We start from the raw sequence: 23,730 nt of genomic DNA on the forward strand, positions 1-23,730 counted from the left end.
ACAAATTTATCACCTCATATGATTAATCATATACTATATAATGATCAAAGAAACTTCAGATTTTATACAGATATGAGTGGTTCAAAAAATAATGAAAAAGTAAAATATCAATCAAAGAAAAAATTAATAAATAATGTTCAACTTACCCCTGCACTACTAAGATAACCATCAACTGAGTGATGCACACCATTACAAGGGATAGAACCCTGGTTATACCTAGGAACTAGGCCACACAAGCAAATACAAATACCAGATTATCATAAGTATTCTCATATGCTGGAAAGGATTTCCACAATATATTAAAAAATTGAAAGAAGAAAGAAATAGCGGATAATCAAATTATGTTCACCTGCCAAATCCTTTGAACCCCATAAATTTGTATTAGACTGTGTGCCCACAGGCAAAGAAGAAGTAACATTGAGCTGAAGAGAGCCAACCTTTGCAACTTCAGAGAGTTCTGAATGGGATACCTGACCCTGATATCTCTCATTTGTGTAATATGGTAAAGGCACAACACCAAATGAAATACTTGATTCAAGAGAGTAAACTGTGTTTGTTTTAAAATTTCCTATATGTTGATAATTGAGTGCATTATGGATATCATTCAAAGGTCCAGGTAAGGATCTGCAAGATCCTTCATTAGGTTCTGCAGCTTCAATCTTCAATGACTCACACTTTCTTTCCCACTGCAATAAATAAAGGAGATCTGATAAATGTTTGAACAGTGACAACCCAAAAAAAAAAATGGAACCCAATCACAGAAGCGAAGGTTTTAAAGGATCTAAATCTTAAGCAGACAAAAATATGTGAAAAATAAACTGCCTACGCATAGAACTGCAGCCACTTTTAAGTATCACAAAAACTTATTCCTTTCAGAACAAACAAACAACAATATATATATATATATATATATATATAAATATATATAAAAGCTGCAAGAGGCCAACTGACAAAAGGCCTTAAAATATTGCCATCACTCAATTTTACCTATTTGTATTCTCTTACATATCAAGTAGCCTTTCTTATTCAGGGAAAAGGTCAACACAGATAAAGAAAGTACACATACAAAGAAAGTAAGGAAAAAAGGAAAAAAAAAATTATATGATGAGAAAATAGAATCTTCGTACAAAGCAGGCCCAAGCCACCTCACTTTTATAGAAGTGTCAGAAATATCAACTATCTAATGTTTAGATCCAGAAGAATATCAAACTTTGGACATTGTTGTGCCATTTTTCAAACACTAGAGTGCATCAGCACAGTCCCACAGCACTATTTCACTGTACAAGGAACTCTCCTAAGAATAAGAGCTTCTTTATTATAACAATGAAAAGCTCCTTATCTGGCCACAAAAAAAAAAGGGTTCTAGAGTGATTTTTGAACACAGCAAATAATATATTTTCTTAAAAGATTAGTAATTAAATGCAAGTTATTGTGATCCTCAAGGAACACAACCCATTTTCCATTGCCATCATCACTGATAAATTCTCATATTCATCACCGTTAAATCCTTCATATTTTATTCTTTATCTACCATGTTCGCATGTCAATCTACCAGCTTAAACAACCTCAAAAAAAAAAGTCCTGATAAACACATGAATGCGGATTCTATAGTCATAATTCAAGCAAGATAGTTGTATGATTTATTTACAAGTTACCAGCATAAAGCATTATCTTATTTCCACCTTACAAATTGCAGTCAAATGCATTGAAATTTCAAATGCTCAAAAAATAAGTATAGTATACAAGCTAGTCAATAAAATCAATGCACATATTCAATACTCACTAAATATGATCCTTTGGTAGAACCATCACTATTTGGATGCCTAATCCACTAATCCAAGGAATGTTTCTCACAGCACTACACTCAATGCGCGAACTCTATTCCACTTGAAACCGAAAGAGATAGAATCACGCGCATAAACAGATAAGTTTGTTTGCATAGTGACATATGGACGAGTTTGTTCCCCCCATTTTGGATGAACTTCTCTTTAAAAAGTAAATGCAAGATAGAAAGAGTTCAGTAAATAGGTTTTCTAGCTTTTAAGCCAGCTCTCAGCTTTTTTAGGTTATGGGGCTATTAAAAGCCATAAGCTCGCTTTTTTTAACAAATTTATTCTATTCCATAGGTATCTAAAGTTTTTCGAAAATATTAGAAAATTATCTACACATCAATTATGTTTCTTGAGGAGAGCCACCCATTGCCCAGTGCTGAAAACAGGGCTGGAGGATAAGGGCTCTTTTATGACCAACCAGAACTTCATACAGACCAAAGTTTTGTTGGACTGTGAGGTACACGCGCTTCCACACATTCTAGTAGGCAGGAGCCCTCTTCTTTACATGAACGTTTTTTTGGGCCAAAAAAAAATGAGAAGGAGACAAGATACAGCAGTTCAGTTGGACAAAATACAGGTTGCCGAAGAAGATACAAGGGAACACGAGGGAAAAGGGAGAATGAGAGAGGCAACAAATCAGGTGCCTGAAAGCAAGGTGATAGAGGCATCAGCGGTGTCTGAGAGAATAGGAAAGCAATCTCAAGTCTTGCATAGACTTTTGGAAGTCTATGAACAGGTGAACATAACAATGGGAAAGGAGGGCTTTCGCGACAAGAGAAAATGTGACGAGGTTGTGAATTCATGGAATCTGATGAAGGGCTTGTCTGATTTCACAGAAAACAGGAAAGAGTCAATGTCCTCCTTCAACCTTGAAGCCAATGAATTACTAATTGAAAATTTGAGGAGAGAAGAGGAAGGACAGGACAAGAATGAAGGCATTAAATTTTTGGAGGATGGAGAAATTGACACAGGCTTAGTACAGGGTCTCCTTCATCGGGCAGATTTTTGCCTTGGTCTGGGTTTATGAATTCAGGATTTGGATGCTGCCAGGAACTCAAAAAGAACCAGTTTCTCCACAGCAACTAAAGACACTCATTTGAAAAATCTGAACCATTTAGCCCTTTTCTAAACACCAATTCATCAAATAAGGACTTGTGAAACAACACTAGAGGAGAAAACTTGGAGAACATTGCAACTTTTGAAGATAATCCATGTAATTCTGTGTCTTACCATATTAACTCTGATTTCTTGAAGTGCCATAAGGAGTTAAGAATCTGGGGAAGGATGAGAGCGAAAACCAGGCGGAACTTCTTGATGATTTAGGTTTTACCTTGACTGCTCTCACTTCAGGATTTGGTTAGGCTTAAGAAGGAGGGAATAGGGGAGAGGAAAAAATCTAAAAAGTTGAGCAAAGAGTTATTTAGATTAGTGACCTCAGTGAACTATGAGCACGACGGTTAGGTGCTTGGGGGTTGATAGTGTCAACAAATGAAAATTTTATCTTGGGATGCTAGAGATCTAAAGGGGTTAGATAAAAAAGGAGTTGTTAGAATCTTGGTGAATAGAGTGAAACCATATATTATGCTTTTACAAGAGTCAAAAAATCAGGTGAGACTGGGATTACAGATTTAAGCATTGGGTTTCTCTACCCTGCAAGGGCTTTGGGAGTCAAATTGTTGCTTGGGTTACTAGAATAGTGTATTGTAAGGATTGTGTATCAAGCTCCTTCTCTTTGTCTTTGCTACTTGACATTAACAGTTGGCTAGCTCCTTTGGGCTTCGCTGTTGGGTAAGAGGGTGTTATTTCAATGTCATTAGAACCTCTGAGGAGAAGTTTGGGGGATCAGCGATGACTGGTAGTTTGAGATTTTTGAACCTTTCATTAGGGATAGTGACCCAAGGGATATCCCTTTGAATAATGGTAGCTTTACTCGTATGGCTAGTGGGAAAAACAAGCATCAATATTGATAAACTCCTTTTTACTGATGCATGGAAGATTTGTTCTCGAATATTGTACAAGAGGTGTTCGTTAGGCCTACCTCTGATCATTGCCCAATCCATTCGGACTCTAATCCTATTTGGTGGGGATCGATACCTTTTAGGTTCGAGAATTTGTCTTTCCCATCCCTCTTTTCATGATACCATTAGAGCTTGGTGGAAGGAGTGGGAGGGTTTTAAGCTGATGAAAAATTGCAATTGTCAAATGTAAGCTTAAGGCCTAGAATAAAGAAGTGTTTGGGGACATTAATGAGAGGAAAAATAATATTTTGAAGGAAATACACTTTCGATAGATTACAGGAGTGTGGGATATTGGGGAGGAAGATAGACAGAAAAGGATCTGACTTAATAATGATCTTGAGGTGCTTTGTTCATGGAAAAGAGGAGTTGGCGTCAGAAGTCGCGTGTTAGTTGAGTTAAAGAAGGCAACTGTAATTCTAGGCTTTTACATAGGGTGGCCAGAGAAGGAATAAAGTCTCATTAAGGAGCTGGAGGTAGGGTCAAGGAGAGTGGTGAGAGATAATAAACAAATTGGAAACGCGATTACTGATTTTTTAAGTCTCATTAAGAAGCTGGAGGTCAGGTCATGGAGGGTGGTGAGAGATAATAAACAACTGGAAATAAGATTACTGATTTTTTGAATGATTGTATACTGGCGAATGCAAGAATATGTCAGTGGATGGTTTAGATTGGAGACCAGTAGGGGACAAGGGAGCTAAGTGTTTAGAGAGGCCTTTTGATATGAGGAAGTTAAAAGTGCAATGTTTGATGATATGGATAGAGATAAACAAATTGGAAATGAGATTACTGATTTTTTAAGTCTCATTAAGAAGCAGGAGGTAGGGTCAAGGAGGGTGGTGAAAGATAATAAACAATAGGAAACAAGATTACTGATTTTTTAGAGGATTCTATACTGGTGAATGCAAGAATTTGTTAGTGGAGGGTTTAGATTGGAGACCAATTGGGGACAAGGGAGCCAATTGTTTAGAGAAACCTTTCGATATGAGGAAGTTATAAGTGCAATGTTTGATGATATGGATAGAGATAAAGCACCAAGCCCCAATGGCTTCACGATGGCTTTCTTTCAGGATAGTTGGGCTGTTATGAAAAAGGACATTAAAAATTCTTTTCAGGAGTTTCATATGGAGGAGGTGTGTAAGAGTATCAAATCTGCTTTCATTGCTTTTATTCCGAAAAAGGATAGGTACAGGAGGGTAAAGGATTTTGGGCCTATTAGTTTGGCACTAGTGTTTATCTTGTAAGGTTCTTTCGAGGAGGTTGAAAGAGATGTTTGGAGATAGTGTCTTTAGCCCAATCTGCTTTTATTTTGTTTTTTTTTTTTTTTTAATAGAAAAAGAAATTTCATTAATAGGAAAAAAATTTACAAGGTGGAAGAACTCTCCCCAAAAAATCTGGTTCAACCCAAAAAAAAAAAAAAACTAAAAACAACAAAAGTCAAGCCAACCAGTTCCTCCAATCCCCATTAGCTTCCCTGAAAATTCCAAACCCAACACACAATAAAAAAGTCAAATACTGAATCTTTTCCCACACCAATGACGAATTCAACTTCTTCACAAATTACATTCCCACCATAAACCCCATAAAACTGCATGCTTGCTACACTTCCACAGGGCCCTATCCTTCCTTCTTCCAAAGACAACGAAAGAGATGACTAGCAAGTCTTCCACTAAATAAGGGCAAACCCAACTCTCTTCCTAAAAAACCAAACAGTTTGTTCCATATCCTCCATGCAAAGTCACAAAGCAAAAGGAGATGAGAAGCTGTCTTGGAATTCCTATAACAGAGCACACAAACATCTAGAGAGAGAACCTTCCAAGATCTCCTAATCTGCAGCAAGTTATTGGTATTAATTTTGTTAAGCACAACCAACCAAGTAAATGCTTTTATTTGTGGGGAATCTTTAACCATCCAAATAATAGGATAAGGAGGAAAAGGAGAGTTTGAATAGGTCAAAAATTCATAGAAGGATTTACTAGAAAGCACCCCAACTGATCCAAACACCAAAAATGACCATCCCTTCCTAAAGATAAGTTGCAATTGTTCAATATGGACAAGGAAGTCAACTCCACCATCTACCTGTCAACAATTTAGAGGTCTCCTAAGGTGAAGATTCCAAGAGACCGGAGAACTACTCACATTGTCCACAAAATTAAAAAAAAATAAAAAACTTTTTCGGCTCAAAGCATGGTCTAAAAAGATGAGGAAACAAGTGAAAAAAGAAACATACCGAGCCATCAAAAACGAATCCGGGAAACCTTCCCCACTTCAAATTTAGTGTGATGGGTGAAAATATGGTAAATCTAGGAAATAGACCTCCACGAACTCCCCAAAGAACATCTCAAACTAGCATTGTTATCCCACCCATTCTCATCCAAACCCAAACTTACTAAGTATAACTCTATCCCATAGGGATCTTCTAAGGGTGAGCCCCAGTACCATTTAGCTAAAAAGTGGTGTTTTTAGATGCCAAGTTTCCAAGACCCAACCCCCACCCCCCCCTGCTTTTTAGACCGACAAACCTCCACCTAGCTTACAAAATGGTCCCTACAACTCCCCACACCAGACCACAAAAAAAATCTCTCATGATTCTCTCAAGCTTACTAGCAATAGCAATCCCCATCAAAATTTTAGAATAGGTAAAAAATACAGCAGAATTCTAGAAGGACAAGCCTAGATAAGCATAATTATATACTCAAGAGAAAAAAGGGTACCCTTCCAACCACTTAATCTCTTTGTTACGCATTACACTAGGGCTGCAAATGAGTTGGGCCAAGTTGAGTTTTAATGTGTTCGTTGGTAGACTAAGGGCTCAGCTTAGGCTTGGATTAAAGCAAGCTCAAAAAACTGCGCTCGAGCTCAGGTTCGAATTATTTTACCTTGGCAGAAGATGTGGGATGGAGAAGGGCGGCTGAGAGGCCAACAGTGCACATGGGCAACAGCGACTGATGGCACACGGCCTAGCGGCGGTGGCCCCATGAGGGTGCAAAGAACCCGTTAGGAATTCTTGTGTGTGCGAAATCAAGGAGACAAATTTTGTTTCTTGTGTACGGCCCTTATATTAATAAATTGAACACACCTCTTTGATGCATTTTTTTCCAAATCTACTTTGGAATGTAGGAGAGGGTTAACAATTCTTTTCACAAGATACTGTGAAGAGCATCAAATAACAATGTGTAAAATGCTACTCACAATCCCTTCTTCCCAATCCCAGATATAGAATTCTCTCATTATTAATTATCAGCTGAACTTTCAATGTACTTTTCAACCGATATTCGAATTTTTAATCCTTGAACACTAAATGGTACCTTTGCCCTTTAGTTTGAAGTAATGAAGTAGGAAGTTAATTATTCCAGGTCCTCTCCCTTGTCCCGCATTGTTTCAGAAGAAAGGCATAGCCCTCACCCACCTTTATAAAAACCTCCTATTCCCATTTGAATCATTTATCTTAAGTTTTATCTATTGGCTTAGTTCAAGTTTTAAATAAATTAATAACTAATTTAAACAAGCCTATTACTCTTAAGCTTAAGCTTATTAAATGAGCCCATGAACAAGCCTAATTCAAATTATTAATCACGACTAATCGAGCCTTTAACCGAGCTACTCATGATCCAAAATAAGATGATCCTGTCTCTGTGCAGACTTGACTAATTTAGTAGACAAGGCTGAAAATTGGGCTTGGAAATTGCTCATTTATGAAATAAACAAGCCCAAATGAGCTCTTACAGAATCGAGCTCATGAGCAGCTTGGTTCGTTTGCAGCCTTACTTTCCATTACTAGATTCCAAAAATTCACCCCTCTAGTATTCCATCCCAACGAAAACCCTAAATAAGTTAAGAGGCCAATCCAATAAACCACACCACACATCAACAACCCAATCACTAGTTCTCTTAACGGATACATTTCAGGCTGCTAAATCACTCTTTCCCATATTAATAATAAGCCCATAAACCCTCTCGAGAACTTGAAGAATACCCAAAATCCTTCTAAACAAAAGGTTATGATCATCAAGAAAGTTGTGCAGAAAAAGGGAGTTAAGAATCTTTAGCTCAAGTGGAAAAGAGAGTGCCTCAACTCTACTAATATGTCGGTGATTCTTAATGGGCAGCCCACGGATTAGTTCGGTCTTTCACAAGAGTCAAGGCTAGGAGGCCCGTTATCCCCTTTCTTGTTTATTGTGATTGTTGATGTTCTTACTTCTTAGTTCTTAGTAGGATGACTTCTAGAGCCCAAAACTTGAGGGTTATTAGCTGCCTATCTATAGAATGGGAAGGGGTGGAGGTGTCTCACCTTCAGTTTGCAAATTTTTTCCCCAAGAATAATGCTGTGAAACTTTGCAAGATTCTAACATCGCTTAGAATTAGTGAAAAAATCTAGAGTTTGAAGATTAGCATGTATTAATATGTGCAACAGGGAGCTTCAGATTTAGATCTTTAGCAAGTTGTGGATCCTTAGCTTGGCCTTCGTCTTATCTTGGTCTTCCTTTAGAGGGTAACCCTTTATCGGATGTTTTTCAGGACCCAGTGATTCAGAGAGTAAGGAATAGATTAGAGGGGTAGAATAAGGCCTGTCTTTCACTAGGGAGTAGAATCACTCTCAATAGTGCTTCACTAGCTAATATTCCTAACTATTTTCTATCTCTTTTCAAAATTCACTTTAGGGTGGTAGGGAAGTTGGAGAAGATTATGAGAAATTCCCTATGGTCAAAAGCACCGGGGAGAAGAAAAGGGACCATTTAGTAAGTTGATATGTTGTTAAGAGGCCAAAGTCAGAGGGGGTTTGAGTCTAAGAACATATCCTTAATAGGGAAATGGTTATAGATGTTTCACTTAGAATCTAATTTCCTATGGTAAATACAAAATACACAAGAATGGGTGGGATCCAAGAGGGCGTGGTAATGCCACTCATGCGAGTCCTGGGAAGTTTGTTTCCCAAGTTGATGGCCTTTTCTTTCGTCACACACATTTCAAAGCAGGCAATGGGGATAAAATCCATTTCTAGGAGGACATTTGGGTTGGTGAGTCTTCGTTGGAGCTATTGGTGTCGCACTTGCTTAGAGTTTACTTTGTTCACAATGCACCAAGTTTTCTATTCTTTGAAAATGGGGGGAAGGGAGGTGGAAGGGGCTCCTTTTCTCGGGATTTCCATTTTTTTAGGAGTATCAATGAAAGAGAGGTTGATGAGTTAACTTGCTTACTAGGTATGTTGGATTCTTTCTTGCCAAATTGACCGTGAGGTACGAGGCTTTGGATTGGGGGCACTTAAAGGTCTGTCTCTTCAAAGTCTTTCTTTTCTAGTCTCATAAAATCCACAACCCCTAGCCCTTGCCTCCTACACAAAGCTGTCTAGAAAGCAAAGGCTCCTTTTAAATTCAGGCTTTCATTTAAACTTTAATTTTCAATAAGATCAATATGAAAGATATGCTACAGATAAGCAGGCCTTACAAAGCCCTCAGTACAGATATTTGTATATTATGCTATGAGTCCAATGAAACTATTAGACATATGTTCATTCATAGGTAGCAAGGTACATGTGGAACAGTTTGTTTTTGTACTCTTATGAGGATTGGGCAGCTCCGGCTGCCATGCAGGATCTTTTGAAGGTGAAGTTAAGGGGTTTCAGTAAGGAGAGAGGAAGGACATTTTGAGACTATGCAGTTTTTATAATTCTTAGGTTGTTTTGGCTTGAAAGGAATATTAGAGTTGTTAAAAAACCAAAAGACCTCTCTTTGGGAGAAAGTTGATGCTCTTGCATCTATTTTAGCTCATTCTTTTGGGGTTTTGTGGGGTCTTTTCTGTAAGATATTCAAAGGGATTGGAAGGCAGCTTTGATGTAGTATTTTTCATTTTTTTCGCACTTTCTTCTTGGAGGATTTCTTATCCTCATTCCACTGTAGTAATGAGTTCTGGTTTAATATATTTGCTTTATTATCAAAAAAAATGGCATATACGTTTTGGAAATTTTAAACATTTCAGCCACTACCAAAAAGCTCAATTTTCACCAAGGGGCAAACAATTTTTACAACATGGATCATTCCTTCCCATTATTTCCTTTTCTAAAGTTCCTTTTCATCAGTCATGGAACTGATGGAAGAGCCAAACCGAGTTTGCGAATACCCAGATAAAGATGATGTTCTGCACTCATAATAGTTCCTCCAAAAAAAATGAATTAATAAGATAAAACTGACAGACCTGAAATTTTAACAATTATAAGTGTTACACCTTGTCTTAGATCTAATTATCGAATGATACTTGGAGAAACAGAGTAATGATTCTCAGACAGTAAGCATCATTGCAAATTTTTTGAAAAACATTTACTGCTTAAATAAACTACAATTACAGAATATATATATATATACGCAGAAAATCTAGAGTGACTAATACCAGAGAGAGAGAGAGAGAGAGAGAGAGAGAAACCTTTTCTAAATCGTCTTCAGAGATCCTGAAAGAGTCCACACTATCCATCCCAGCACCGTATTTCCAGAAAAAATGCTTCAGAGTCTTTGAATGGTCCGAGCTTGCTAAATGCTTTATTGCATTGCTACTGATAACAGAATCCAACGACATGATGTTTGAGATAACAGTAGAATTAAAACGAAAATAGCCATGTTTGCTTGCTGAAAAAGGCTACAAGAAGATCATTTTCAAAAAAGTATGCACCTTAATGGAGCCTAATTCAACTATTTAGCTTAGCTTAGAACCTTAGGAAAAAAATTTTTCATTTAACCAAAACAACATAAATACAATACAACTCAATATTTAACTTTATTTACTTTCGCTTGCTATTTCCAAGCTGCCAAAGGAAGGCAAACTCATAAACATTCACGGAAAAATGAAAACCAAAAATAAAAAAGACTTCTGTTCCAAGCAAAGGAGCTTCCAAGCTCGTGATATCGTTATGCACACAGATGAGCCAAATTTAACTATTTACATTAGCTTAGGAGATGTTTTAAATTTTCATTTAACCAAAACTGCATAAATGTCATGCGATTCAATACTTCACTCTCTTTTCTTTCCCTACCCGTTTCAAGCAACAAAACAGGGGCTATTTGCAGGGGGTAAAAAATTTTGTACCAAGCAAAGGAGCTTCCGAGCTCATCGACATCGCGGTTGCAGAAGACGCACCAGAAGCGATTGCGAGAGGCGTGTTCGGGGCGGAGAAAGTTAGGGTTCTTGAGGAAGAATCGCACGTCGGATAATTTGGCGCTGAACCGAGAGAGAAAGGAGGAGAGAGACTTCTTATGGTTCGGGAAGTAAATGTGGCGTCGGCCTTGATCGTGATTGAGATTGCACACCTCGCAGAACTCGAATTCTTCCTTCCTCGCTTTCTTCTTCTTCGCGGTGCTACGGTTAGGGCTGTTCGTCTGCTGGTTCTCCATTGTCGTACTAATGAGGAGAGGAATCCGTCCAAAAGCGGTTCGTATTTCTCCCAATGTCCCTGGAGGTCGATTTCGTTCCCTGGTTCGAACACGCGGTGACAGGTTCGGTGCCCCCCACTCCAGGTTTTGCCATTGGCTTTCTGGGTTCGAGTGTTGGACTATATCTTTTATCTCATTATTTCTTGGTGCCAAAAGCATTTACCTCTATTTGGTAAAAATATACAAACTTTTACCTTTTATTTATGAAAAATTTAAAAATTTTACAAACTTTTCATAATGTTTCAAAAATTTTACAAAATTCCTAAAATTAACTAAAAAATATAATTTTTCCTTATATTTTATAAGAAGATAAATTTTTTAAGTAGTCTAACTGCCATAAGAATCAAATAGTGTGGAAGATTCGTGAGATTTTTATAATATGTTTTGAAATTTTTGAAATCTTATAAGAAGTCAATATCTTTTTTTTATATACCTTAGAAAATATTAGTGTCTTCTGCCCTTTTTTCTCTTATTATATAAGTGCATAACGGTAAAATAAGTGGAGATATTAGGTTTATTTGGATTTGTTGTGGCTGAAAATCGAACGACTTTTGTGAATTGTCCTTCAACTGCGACCACATGAAAAGAACCAAATGTAAATGGCTTTGAGGACTTGGGGTGTATTCCAAAGGATTACTCTTATGCTTAAGTTAGAGACTTGTGGGAAGTTTTGAATTGCAAACAGTAAAAATAAGTAGATGAGAATGAGATTCTTACCTCTTCTCAAAATCTTCTTTTGCAGTGGTGGAGGTTAACCCTCTTTCAATTCGGCATTGATGAGCATATTATTGTACTTATAAGGGTTATGGAAATTTAAGGGCATTTATATGGGAGTTTTAATTATGGTTTTTAAACTACTTCCCTTCATAAGTAAGCATATTGATTTTAGTATGTCAGTTACGAATTAGTGTTAATAATGGTTCTGTAACCATTTCCCTTCATTATTGGGTATATTATGGGTATATCAGTTGCCCCTCCCCTACACTCAAATTTTTTAAACAGATTTCTTAAGTTCAAGGGATTCAATGTTCGCTAGCTTATCTGAGCCCCCCTTTTTTTATTTTTTCTTCTTTTTTGTCTACAGCTTAATTAGAGTCGTTTGCCTACTTCTTTAGCTCGATTCGAGCCAATTGCATTAATATTCGGCTCAATTCGAGCTGGATTTCCTCTCATTTGGCTTAGTGCATGTAATTTTACCCAATATAAGCTGGATTCATCATTATAAAGCTCAATCTGAGTCGAATTCACCTCTGCTCGGCTCAATCCGAGCCATATGCATCACTGCTCGACTCAATATGAGCCATGTACAGCACTACTCTCCCCAATCTGAACTGGTTGTATCCCTATTCGGCTCAATCCAAGCCAAATTCATTTTTATGCGGCTCAATTCGAGTCGAATTCATTTTTATTTGGCTCAATCTAAGCCAATTTTGACATATAATGATTCAATTGGCTCAATCGGAGCCCCATGCATCCGTATTTGGCTTAATCCAAGTTGGATTCTTCTTTGTTCGACTCAATCCGATTTGGATTCGACATAGGATGATTCAATTAGCTCAATATGAGCTGCATACATCCATATTCGGCTCAATACAAGTTGGATTCGTATTTGTTCGACTCAATCTAAGCCGATTGGATATAGGATGATTCAATTTTGCTCAATCAGAGCCTGATTCAATATAGGATGACTCAATTGGCTCAATTTGAGCTGGATTAGGCATATGATGATTCAATTGGCTCAATTCAAGCCACATGCATCCATATTTAGCTCAATCTGAACTGGACTCGAATTTTATCGACTTAATCCGAGCTAGATTCATATTTACTCGGCTCAATCTAAGCTGGAATTGATATAGGAAGACTCAATTGGCTCAATTCGAGTCAAATTCATCGTGTAATTATCAAATTGGCTCAATCCAAGTCGTATACATCATACTTTTATCACACTTTGCCAAATTTTGAGTTGGGATCCTTTATTGGTCTTATGTTTGGGGCCTTATGAGCCATGCTCATTGGTTGGGTCATTCCTATTGAACAGTGCTCTATTGTCGTGTGAGTTGTGCTCATCAATTATGCATGTCTTTTGGGCCTTATGAATTGTGCTCATCAGCTGGGCCATTTCTAGTAAACAGTGCTCACTCTTTGTTGCCTCATGAGTTGTGCTCATCAACTGGTCGTGTCTTCTAAGCCTTATAAGTTATGCTCATTAGTTGGGCCATTTCTAGTGAGCAGTGCTCACTATTTGCTACCTCATAAGTCGTGCTCATCAATTAGGTGTGTCTTTTGGGTTTCATGAGTTGTACTTATCAATTGGTCCATTTCCAGTGAGCAGTGCTCACTTTTTGCTGCCTCATGAGTCGTGCTCATCAACTAGGCATGTCTTATGGGCCCTATAAGTTGTGCTTATTAGTTTAGTCATTTCTGGTGATATGAGCTATTTATTTAAATATTGCGCCATTTAAGATTCGCGCCTTTGGAATTCCCACCGATTCATGTTGTTGAAATTCCTGCCACTGGGATTCGCATGGTTGGGACTTTATAAATTGCCCCTTTAACTCATTTCTTTCTTGTCTCCACAAGAAACTTTTCCCATATAGCCAGCAAGTACCTTGTTTTTTTCTTTTTGCTTTATACTCTTGTTCGGAGTTTTACTAGCATGTGTATATACTTTCTTTTTTTGGGTGCACTCTTCATGTGTTGTTCATAGTGTTCTTCATGTTCTTGGTGTTATTGGTTTTCTTCATAGGTTTCTTCAAAATTTTCCCAAAGGAAATTTCGTTTGATCTTTACCAGTTGAGTAAAAGCATCTTTTTGTTGTTTATCCTTCTTTTAGGAGCCTTTGAAAGAGTGAAAACTTCCTAAGCTTTTTCTTCAATAATAGTTAGTATAAGGAACGTCGGATCTTTCCTTTCTGCGAATGATCCGTTGAGCTTACGCAGCCTGTACTTTATTTTAAGTAACATTTGACTCAAGGTTCCAAGTGGCTCAAAATCGGCCCTTCAGCCAAGTCCAGATGAAGTCTGTTTGTATGTTGACTACTTTGAAACTAGACTTAGGCTACCCTTCCATCCTTTTATTCTGATGTTCTACGTTTTACAATCTATCTCCTAGTCAGCTGGCTCCAAACTCTTACCTTACTCTAGTGTGTTTTGCAACTATTCTCATCAACATGGACCACCAACCTACAGTCAAGATACTTTAATCTTGCCACCATATCAGAAAGCATTTTACTGAAAATGAGGTGGTTTTTTTAACTGCCTCCAAAAATCTAAACACTTCACCCTTGCCGCCTCCTCAAGGCATTAATGGAAGTTTAGGTTCTTTTTTACAACTGGGGAATTGAACTTTCATGGCCCTCACACCTAGTCAACCCCTTTTGATAGTGATATCTGCTATCCTATTTTTCCTTTTGTTTTTCTATTCATTTTGCTTCGCAACTAATTCTACTATCTTTGTAGCCTAGAAGTCTCATTTGCTCCCTTCATTCCCTTTGGAGTAGGTCATCATTGAAGATGATGTAATTGGTGTATTCCCAAGAAAGGGGATGAATTGGGTATTTAAAATTTTTTCCTAGGTTAAATCAAAATCCAAAAACAATATTTCGCAACCTAGGGTCTTTCTAATCAACTACAAACCCAACAACATATAACTGAGCAAATATTTAAACACAAATAGCAGTCTCAATATTTTCCCAATCAGTCTCAAATCCCATTAATAATGATGTATGCAAATAAACAAGACAATATAATTAAGCATACATAAGCAAAAATTAAAGTGCAAAAATTAAAATGTGTAGGGAAGAGAGAACGACACAATATTTGTTATCGGGGTTTGGCTAAGCCTGCCTATGTCCCCCCCCTCAAGCTAACAAGTAAGAGGATTCTACTAGTGCTCACTTTAACTGGTCGGAGTGACGCCACTTACACTTTCTTTACATGGCGAAGTCTCCTTGGCTCAAATTACGGGGCTAAGTCACAACCAATTCTTCTTACAAGGCGGAGACACCTCAGTTTAATTCACCAGGCTAAGCCAAACTATGCATACTTTATGGGATGGTGCAAATCCCAGTTCTCCTAACTGGGTCTGAACCAATCCAAGACTCTTCACAGGGCGAGTCGCCCTCTTTAGGCCACGCTTGGAATACAAGGATAATAATATTTTTGTACAAACAAATTGCTTCTACAAAAGCAGAGGTGTACACAGTGAAACACTACAATGCACTCACATAGATATGAAATAAAGGTCACGTGAGCATGTACATGTTTCACTCAAAGATATTTTTCAATTAAAATTGAGAGTGTGAAAAATAATTTTCTCAAAAAATATAAGAGACCTTTCAAGCAAAGATATTATTTATAAAAATATGCTCAAGGTTCTCCTTTCAATATCCCACTAATTTTCCCAAAATAATTTTTCAAATAATGTTCAAGGGAAGTTAGGGCTTGTGCTCAAAAAGGATTTTTACAAATATGAACAAGTGAGCTTTTGAATCTTGCTATAGAAGAGCAAAGATTCACAAACCTATATAAAGTTTACTCCTAAAAATATTTATCAAGAAAAATAATTGGGAGAAATTCTAAGCAAATTCTCAAAATGATTTTCAAAACAAAGATTGAGTGAGAGTATATGCCTTTGATATATAATACATATAAATGCCTAAAAAAAAGTGCTCTCTTTCAAAAAGAATTTTTCAAATGAATGTGGGAAAGAGAGGAAAATGATTTTTGCTATGAAGAATGAATGCCCAAAATGTATGTTCTCTTAAAAAAGATTGTCAAAATAATAAAGATAAGAGAGTATAAATAATTAAAGGACAAAAATATTTTGGGAGGATTTTTCTTCTTAATCTCCTACTAATTAAGCTAATGAATGGGGTATATATAGAGTTTCTAAAAAATCTAACCGTTAGGGACACGTTGGTCATTTTAGAATTAAACCTGGATTAGTACTAAAAATTTACATGAACCCGAGAGGTTCGATCAACCCAGGGCATCGCCAGTCGACTGACCTCACACAAGAATTTGAATTTTCAAATATGGTTGGTCCACCGAGGAAAGTGTCGGTTGGCTAGCTAAGGCGATTTTCCAAACCTTCGTAGGTTCGGTCGGTTGGCCCTAGGACCGGTCGGATAAACCTAAAGCCCGGTTGGCTGAGCACATTAAGGCATTTAAGGGTCGGTCGACTGAGGCAATTTAAAATTGGCCAATAAACAGGGTCGGTCAGCTAGGGTAAAATGAACATGCAAGGGTCGGTCGACCGAGGTATGTGTGACATTGAATTTTGGCCCTGTTTTGCTTTAAAAAACATTTTAAAACCTTTGTATGATTTTAATTTTGAGTATGAAATTTTTTTTGTGAAAGTTATGGTCCCTAAGGTCAGTCTATGGTTGATCTTTAGTTTAACTATCATATCATGCATTATTACAGACCAAATCAAAATTAAATGCATTACAAGATAAAACAATAAATGTCTTCTTCTCCTTCTTTTACTCTTCTGGTTCTTCATGGAATACACTGGACAATTTGTTCTATAAGTCATTCGGGCTTCCATTTCTCCTTTACCTCATGTGTGTGCTGAATCATAAACTTATTCAATAACTAAGCACACACATTAGTTCCAAGTGTTTTGTCAACATCAAAATAGGGATCAGACTCAAAAAGTCAACAGAAGAGCTCTGTCTCGGGGCTCGTCAAGGAATCGTCCCTTGTACTAAGCTACTCAAAAAACATCTCGTGGGTTGCGACTTGTTGTGAAAATTTGCAAGTGCACAAAATCGTAACAAGTAATATAGTGATAAAGAAGGATATCGAAACCACGATGACTATTTACCTATTAACTATTGAAATTGTTCTAATTCGAAATTATTTGAAAATCAAGAAAAGTGGTGGATTTTAAATCTGAAAAATAAAATAAAAACAAATAAAATTGAATCAACTAAATACTTAAAAAGAAGATGATTTCGCCCAAGAAGAAAATACTAAGGTATCTGACTCACCTAACCAATCTAATCTCAAATTCTAATCATGCAATCAATTAATTATCATCCTACTTGACAGCAAAATATTCTAACTTATCTAAGACCTTTTCTCAAGTAGAATTAGCTATGCGAATTTAAAAGCATTTGAGTACATTAAGGTTAATAATATTTTACCTTAAAGCCGCACAAATCACGTTGGCACATTCCAGTCATTCGCTTAATTCATGGAATACATCATACGAAGCTAAACTACATGTATCATCTCTTGAATTAACATGCACAACAAATAATTCAACTATTGGCCAAATAATTGGAAGCACTAAACTCAATGATGTATACTCAAAAGAAATGATAAAATTATGATTGCATAGAAATAAGATTCGAAATTGTCATGGAAATGTTATATCGTAGTCTTAGTAATAGCAATTAGTTCATAATAGAATTAAAACAACCCATAATAATTCTAGAATTCATAATGCAAATTGTACAAAGAGAAGATGAAAGAAGTAAGAAGGAAATTGTATGCAGATCGAGAATCTCAATTGTCAACAACTCAAATTCGGCCTTTTTCTTCTTCTTCATTTTCTAAGCTTCGAATTCCTCTCCAATGGTGAAGAAAATCCTCCTTTTTTTTTTTTTTTTTTCTAGCTTCAAATGCCCTCCTTTTATAAAGCTCTGGTCGTCCTCCCTTCTTATCTTCCCAAAACAAGATCATCCAAATTGCATCATTTTCTGCAGTCACCTTGATGTGCGATTTTCTCTATCGAGATCTTCCCATCTTCAAAAATCTTCAACATGAAAGGAGTGGGATTTGTTTTTAGCTTTCTATGGATACCAAGATCGTCCTTTTTGGAGTTTTCTAGTAAAAGTTGTGTTTTAAATACTGACGGGTATTTCAGGAAATTCGGGAGAGGAATTTGAGTTTGAAAAAGACTCTTAATGAAGAGAATTTGAATTTGAAAAGGAAAGTTTCCTCCTAATCCCATGACTCCTTTAATTTATTTATTCCTTAACAAAAATAAATAAAATAAATCAAAACTCTAATAAATTATAAAATTAAACACTAACTAGCATAAAAATAAGAGTGAAAGTATGACAAAACTTGTATAGAAATTAAACACATCAAAATACCCCTAAACTTATGATTTGCTAGCCCTCGAGCAAAAAAGAAAAAGAGAAAATAAAAATTAAACAAATAGAATAGGTTGATTTCTCACAATGATTGCCTCATGGATCGCATAAAGAAATTGATTCAAGGAAAAGTCTAAACATTTTAACAAGTTTTTAGATTAATTCAAGAGCATGCTTAGGTTTACATTAAAACCTTTGAGTCTGAGTGTGAGTGACCAATCTCAACTTGTTACTCTATTAACTCATATAAATTTATGCAAATTTGATTGAATTATGATTGATCTCTAGGGGAAAGGCGTATTTTTCAAATCAGCTCTCCACTAATGTAGTACAAACACACCACAAAAGATCAAAAGGTCTTAATAAAAGCTTGTAATGTTCGGCTTAGGGTAATGGCAAAAGAAAAAAAATGGTATGGAATTCAAAGCAAGAAAATTCAACACAAGCTTCACCAATGAAGAGAGAGAAAAAAATATTTACATTTACTTCCTAGAGCAAATTATGAGCAATTAATTCATCTATATTTTCTTCTTCTTCTTCTTCTTCTTCTTCTTCTTCTTCTTTTTTTCAATTCCACAACCCCAAACTTTTTTTTTTTATAATTTAGGTTGTCTTATTTGTACTATTAATTTTTTTAATAGAACAACACAACTTGCCCTTGCTCTCTTAGCTCTCTAACAAACTTTTTCTCTTCTCCAATGACTAAGCAAATAACAAATTTTCTTGAAAAGGTAGGATGAGTGTTTATGAGTTAAAAGGCGTGGTTAATGTGGGTTAATGAAAGAAAAATGGCCAATGTGTTTAAGGCTTGAAGGGGTGACTAGAGATAGATAATTAGGGTAGGCTAGAAAAACTCAAATGTTCCAAAGATGACCTAGATAATTTCTTTAGTGGTGTGTTGCCTAGGATTTCGCCTCAAGAGATTATCAAATAGGTTCTAGAGTTCAGTGAGATCATATCAAATATCTAATTCACATAAATATATTCTAAGCCAACAAAGCAACTTATTCATCATGGTATTGTGCAAAAGTGTTCAAAGGAATTCAAATAAATCAAGTAAACATAAGAATTAAACACAAAACAAGATAAATTTAACATTTTCCACAAATTCAATTCAATTTCAATCAAGCAATATCATAGGCTTGTGATCATCGACCCAAAACCAAAACAAAATGAGAATATATATATATATATATACTCTAAAATAAACTGCCCCTACCCCCGAGCTTAAAGAACACATTGTCCCCAATGTAAAGAAAAAAAATGAAAGAAATAAAAAAAAATGAAAGGATAAAAGTAAACTTCCCTGAAAATGTTGTATGAGTGCAATGGTCGTGTGGCATCGTTGAGCTTGCTGTAGTCTATGCACACTCTCCAACCTCGTGAATGTTCTTGTTGGAATGAGTTAATTATTTTCATTCTCTACTATCGTCACTCCTCCCTTCTTAGGCACTACTTGCACCAAACTTACCCATGAACTGTCAGAAATAGGGTAAATAATTCCAGCATCCAACAATTTGGGAAATTTTTTTTTTTACAACTTCTTGCAAGTTCGGATTAAGTCTCCTTTGTGGCTACACCGTAGGCTTATAATTCTCTTCCATTAAAACCTCGTGCATGTAAAGTGAAGGGCTTATTCCCTTAATGTCGGGTATAGTCTATCCTAAAGCTCTTAAAACTCGAAGTAACTTCTCTTCTTCAAGACCTGTCAAAGATGAAGAAATTATTGCAGGTAAAGAAGAGTCATGTAAATATGCATATTTAGGATGAGAAGGAAGAGATTTGAGTTCTAAAGATGGAGCCTCAATAATGGATGGCTTTTGTGGAATAGTGCTTTGGCTCAATATTACGTTTTTTGGCTTCCCTTTAGGCAAGTAAGGTGGAGATGCTCCCAAGTAGTGTGCACAATTGCTTATCTTGGAATTCTTGTATTCAATAGTGCCAAATTGAACAATACATGCTGATTACGCACTTAAATTGCATAATTAGGTATTTTAATTCATGCATTACGAATTATATTTTTAATTAAATGTCTAATTAATCTCAATAAATTAACATTGTGTCCTGTTTAAAATATTTGGGTTTAATTGAGTAAATTATGAATTTTTGATATTTTTTATCGCATGACGATTATTGGAAGCTAAAAACCGATGGTACTTTGTAATCTGAGCGTAACTCTCTTATGCAACCTCTGATTCCAATGATTGAAGATGATGTAAAAAGATAAGAAAACACTCTACAATTTTCATGTTTTGCGTTTTGAGAAATACTAGTTGTATCAAGGTCAAAATCGAACGTGAAGTTACCATACATTGTTTTATGGACTATTTCGGCATTACTCCGTAATTTGGATGTACTTTATTGTACGAGCTCTGATCGAGACGATTCAAAATTCTGGGGAAATTTGAGAAAAAGATCTATAACTTTTATGTTTTGAGCTTTGAGAGATACGGACTTTAGTATGGTCGAAATCAGACTTGTTCGCTAGGGGATAGAAACTTAAAATGAAGTAAACAAAATAAGAAATTGAAGAAATAAAAAGATGTGGGCCGGGTACATTACTTGTACGCTGGCAGCAATTGGAGTAAAGCAAAAAAAAAAAACAATAGCTAGGGAGCCCATGCGTTAGCAAGGACACCAAAAGCAAGCCCATGAGTGAGAACCAAAATTGGAATTGAAAAAAAAGAAGGGAGCATGCTTTTGAGATGCTGGGCTGTGTTGTGTGTGTACATGTTGGAGCCCATAAGGTATGCAAATGGGTCTTTGAAGTGGCTGGAACCAAAATGGAATAAAAAAAAAAAGAGTAAGGTCGGGTCTTTGATGTGACCCGGCCATGCAAGCTAACAATGGGTAGCCCGTGTGTGTATGTGTGAGGAGTGCTTGGAAGCTAGGAGTGTGTATGTGTTGGAGGGCCTTTCTAAAATGCAAACAAATGGGTTGGCCGTGTATACAATGCTAAGGGAGGTGCGCTGGCATTAACTGGAGTAGGTGGCTAGGAGGGGAATGAAAAGTAAAAGAAAAAGAAAGGGATGCTAGGGTCAAAAAGCAAGGGGAGTGTAGGGCTTTGGTAGGGTTTTCTTAAGGAGGTTTTTAAGGAGCCGTGTGGGCCACTGGGTAAAAGCGGCGCTGCAGCAAAGGGAGGACAGTAGCTACGCTGTTGTGTTGTGGAGCTCACGACCTCCCCTCTATCTTCTCTTATTCTCTCTCTCTCTCTCTTGTTGTTTATTTAAAGAGTATTGTTAAGTTGTTGTTTATTTTTTCTTTGTCATCTTCCATAGATATTTTAAAGTGTAGTTGAGTTATTTATTGCATTGAATATTTATCTTCCAATGAGTGTTGGGTTTCTACCTCTCCCTTATCTTGGCTCTTTACTTTAATGTTATTTAAATCTATTGTTTGGGTAGTTAATGTTGGGTTTAAGTATCAATTTTTACTTTATTATTTCAGTGGTCTATTTGATTAATTAATTTCTTGTCTTTAAGTTTGTTATGTTGAATGCTTCTAGGTTAGTTTAACTTGTTGTTTAACTTAGTATACATTTAGTTTAATGTTTGGAATGATTATAGGGTGGATTGATTATTTTTCTTTTAGTTTTAGTAGACATCTAGTTTATTGTCCTTTTGAGTTGTTGTCTTTTATTTTATTATTGTAAATATTTACTGTGGAAGTAATTTGACAAGGAAATTTTGGATTGCAAGCATGTGGGGCAAAGTTTCATAACTTGGGTCATGGGTTAATGTCGGTTGTTTTCCATGATTTATTAATTTCCCTTTGAGATCCCTAGTTAGGTTTATTTTAATTTGTTTAGTTGAGTTTTATTTATTGTCTAGTTTATTCTATGTTCAATTAGTTGAGTCATTGTTAGGTTCAGTTTATGTCTAGGTATCGTAGGATCTATCCATTTTGTCTAAGTCACTATTGTGTAGAGTCGGTTCATTATCCTTAAGTTATTGTTGAAGTCTAATCTTAGTTATCCTTGTTTTGTTATTTGAATGTTTAAGTGGTGAGTTGTTTGGTTGGTTTTATGCGTGTTAGATTCACATTTTAGGTTTTGCGTCATTTAATTTCAACATAAAATCTCAAAAAACTTCAAGATTTTGAATATGAACCACGTTCAGTGAAATTTGTTTTCTTATTTTCTTTGCCTATTTCGCGCTAGTCTAGAACTAATCTACATTCCTCGTGGAAATGATCTAACATATTTGAGCTAATTATTACACGACGTAGCTCCTATACTTGGGATAGCCCTAATGCTACTTATTTTTAGAAGTGAGTCACATGCCTCAAGTGGTTCCTTGGGATAACTCTCTTCAAAAGTGTCTACCATGAGTTCATCAATCACATCTATGTTGAAGTATGTATTGGTTGTTGACGGATATTTCATTGCTTTAAACACATTAAATGCAGCAAGTTCATCTTGCACCCGTAGTATTAGTTTCCCTCGTTGCACATCTATAAGAGTTCTTCCGGTGGCTAAGAATGGTCGACCAAGAATAAGTGGAATTTCTCGATCTTCCTCCATATCTAAAAAATAAAATCTGCAAGGAAAATGCTTTAGCTCTTGGAGTCCTACACCTAAGTAATCATCTTCCAACCAGAAAATGCTTTGGATTTCTGGATGTTACACCTAGTAGTCATCTTCCAATAAAAAAAATGGTCTAGCTCTCGGGATCCTACACCCGAGTAGTCATATTCCAACCAGAGAGTGCTATGGCTCTCGGGATCCTAAACCCGAGTAGTCATCTTCCAATCAGAAAAGGCTCTGACTCTCGGGATCCTACACCCAAGTAGTCATTTTCCAATCAGAAAATGCTCTAAATTTTGGGATCCTACACCTGAGTAGTCATCTTTCAATTAGAAAATGCTTTGACTCTCGAGATTCTACACCTGAGTAGTCATCTTCCAATCACAAAATGCTTTGGCTCTCAGGATCCTACATCCAAGTAGTCATCTTCTAATTAGAAAATACTTCGACTCTTGAGTCCCTATACCCAAGTAGTCATTTTCCAATAAGAAAATGCTCTGGCTCTCAGGATCTTACACCCGAGTAGTCATCTTCTAATTAGAAAATGCTTTAGCTTGCGGGATCCTACACCCGAGTAGTCATCTTTCAATCATAAAATGCTCTGACTCTCAGGATCCTACACTCGAGTAGTCATCTTCCAATTAGAAAATGCTCTAGCTCTCGGGATCCTATACCCGAGTAGTCATCTTCCAATCAGAAAATGCTCTGGATCTCGAGATCCTAGACCCAAGTAATCATCTTTCAACTAGAAAATGCTATGACTCTCGAGTTTCTACACCCGAGTAGTCATCTTCCAACCAGAAAATGCTCTCAGTCTCGGGATCCTACACCT

The 23,730-nt window shown here is 36.5% G+C and overlaps 1 protein-coding gene across 7 annotated transcripts in view; it reads right to left on the reverse strand.

Annotated features, from left to right (window-relative positions):
• The window catches only part of LOC131160525 (TITAN-like protein), a 29,650-nt gene extending 18,288 nt beyond the window's left edge, over positions 1-11,362 (reverse strand). For 3 of the 7 annotated variants that reach the window (XM_058116305.1, XM_058116304.1, XM_058116303.1), the window contains exons 1-4: positions 10,922-11,351; positions 10,265-10,391; positions 350-686; positions 147-223 (exon numbers count right to left, since the gene is read on the reverse strand). In XM_058116305.1, the coding sequence (XP_057972288.1) occupies positions 147-223; positions 350-686; positions 10,265-10,391; positions 10,922-11,226 (846 nt within the window). In that variant the 5' untranslated portion in view covers positions 11,227-11,351. Of the gene's footprint in view, positions 1-146; positions 224-349; positions 687-10,264; positions 10,392-10,921 lie in introns of all 7 variants that reach the window. The other 4 variants (XM_058116307.1, XM_058116306.1, XM_058116309.1 and 1 more) reach the window with 4 other exon arrangements.
• Between the last annotated feature and the right edge of the window lie 12,368 nt (positions 11,363-23,730).

Source organism: Malania oleifera, chromosome 7 (genome assembly GCF_029873635.1).
Source record: "Malania oleifera isolate guangnan ecotype guangnan chromosome 7, ASM2987363v1, whole genome shotgun sequence".
Classification (NCBI taxonomy): domain Eukaryota; kingdom Viridiplantae; phylum Streptophyta; class Magnoliopsida; order Santalales; family Ximeniaceae; genus Malania; species Malania oleifera.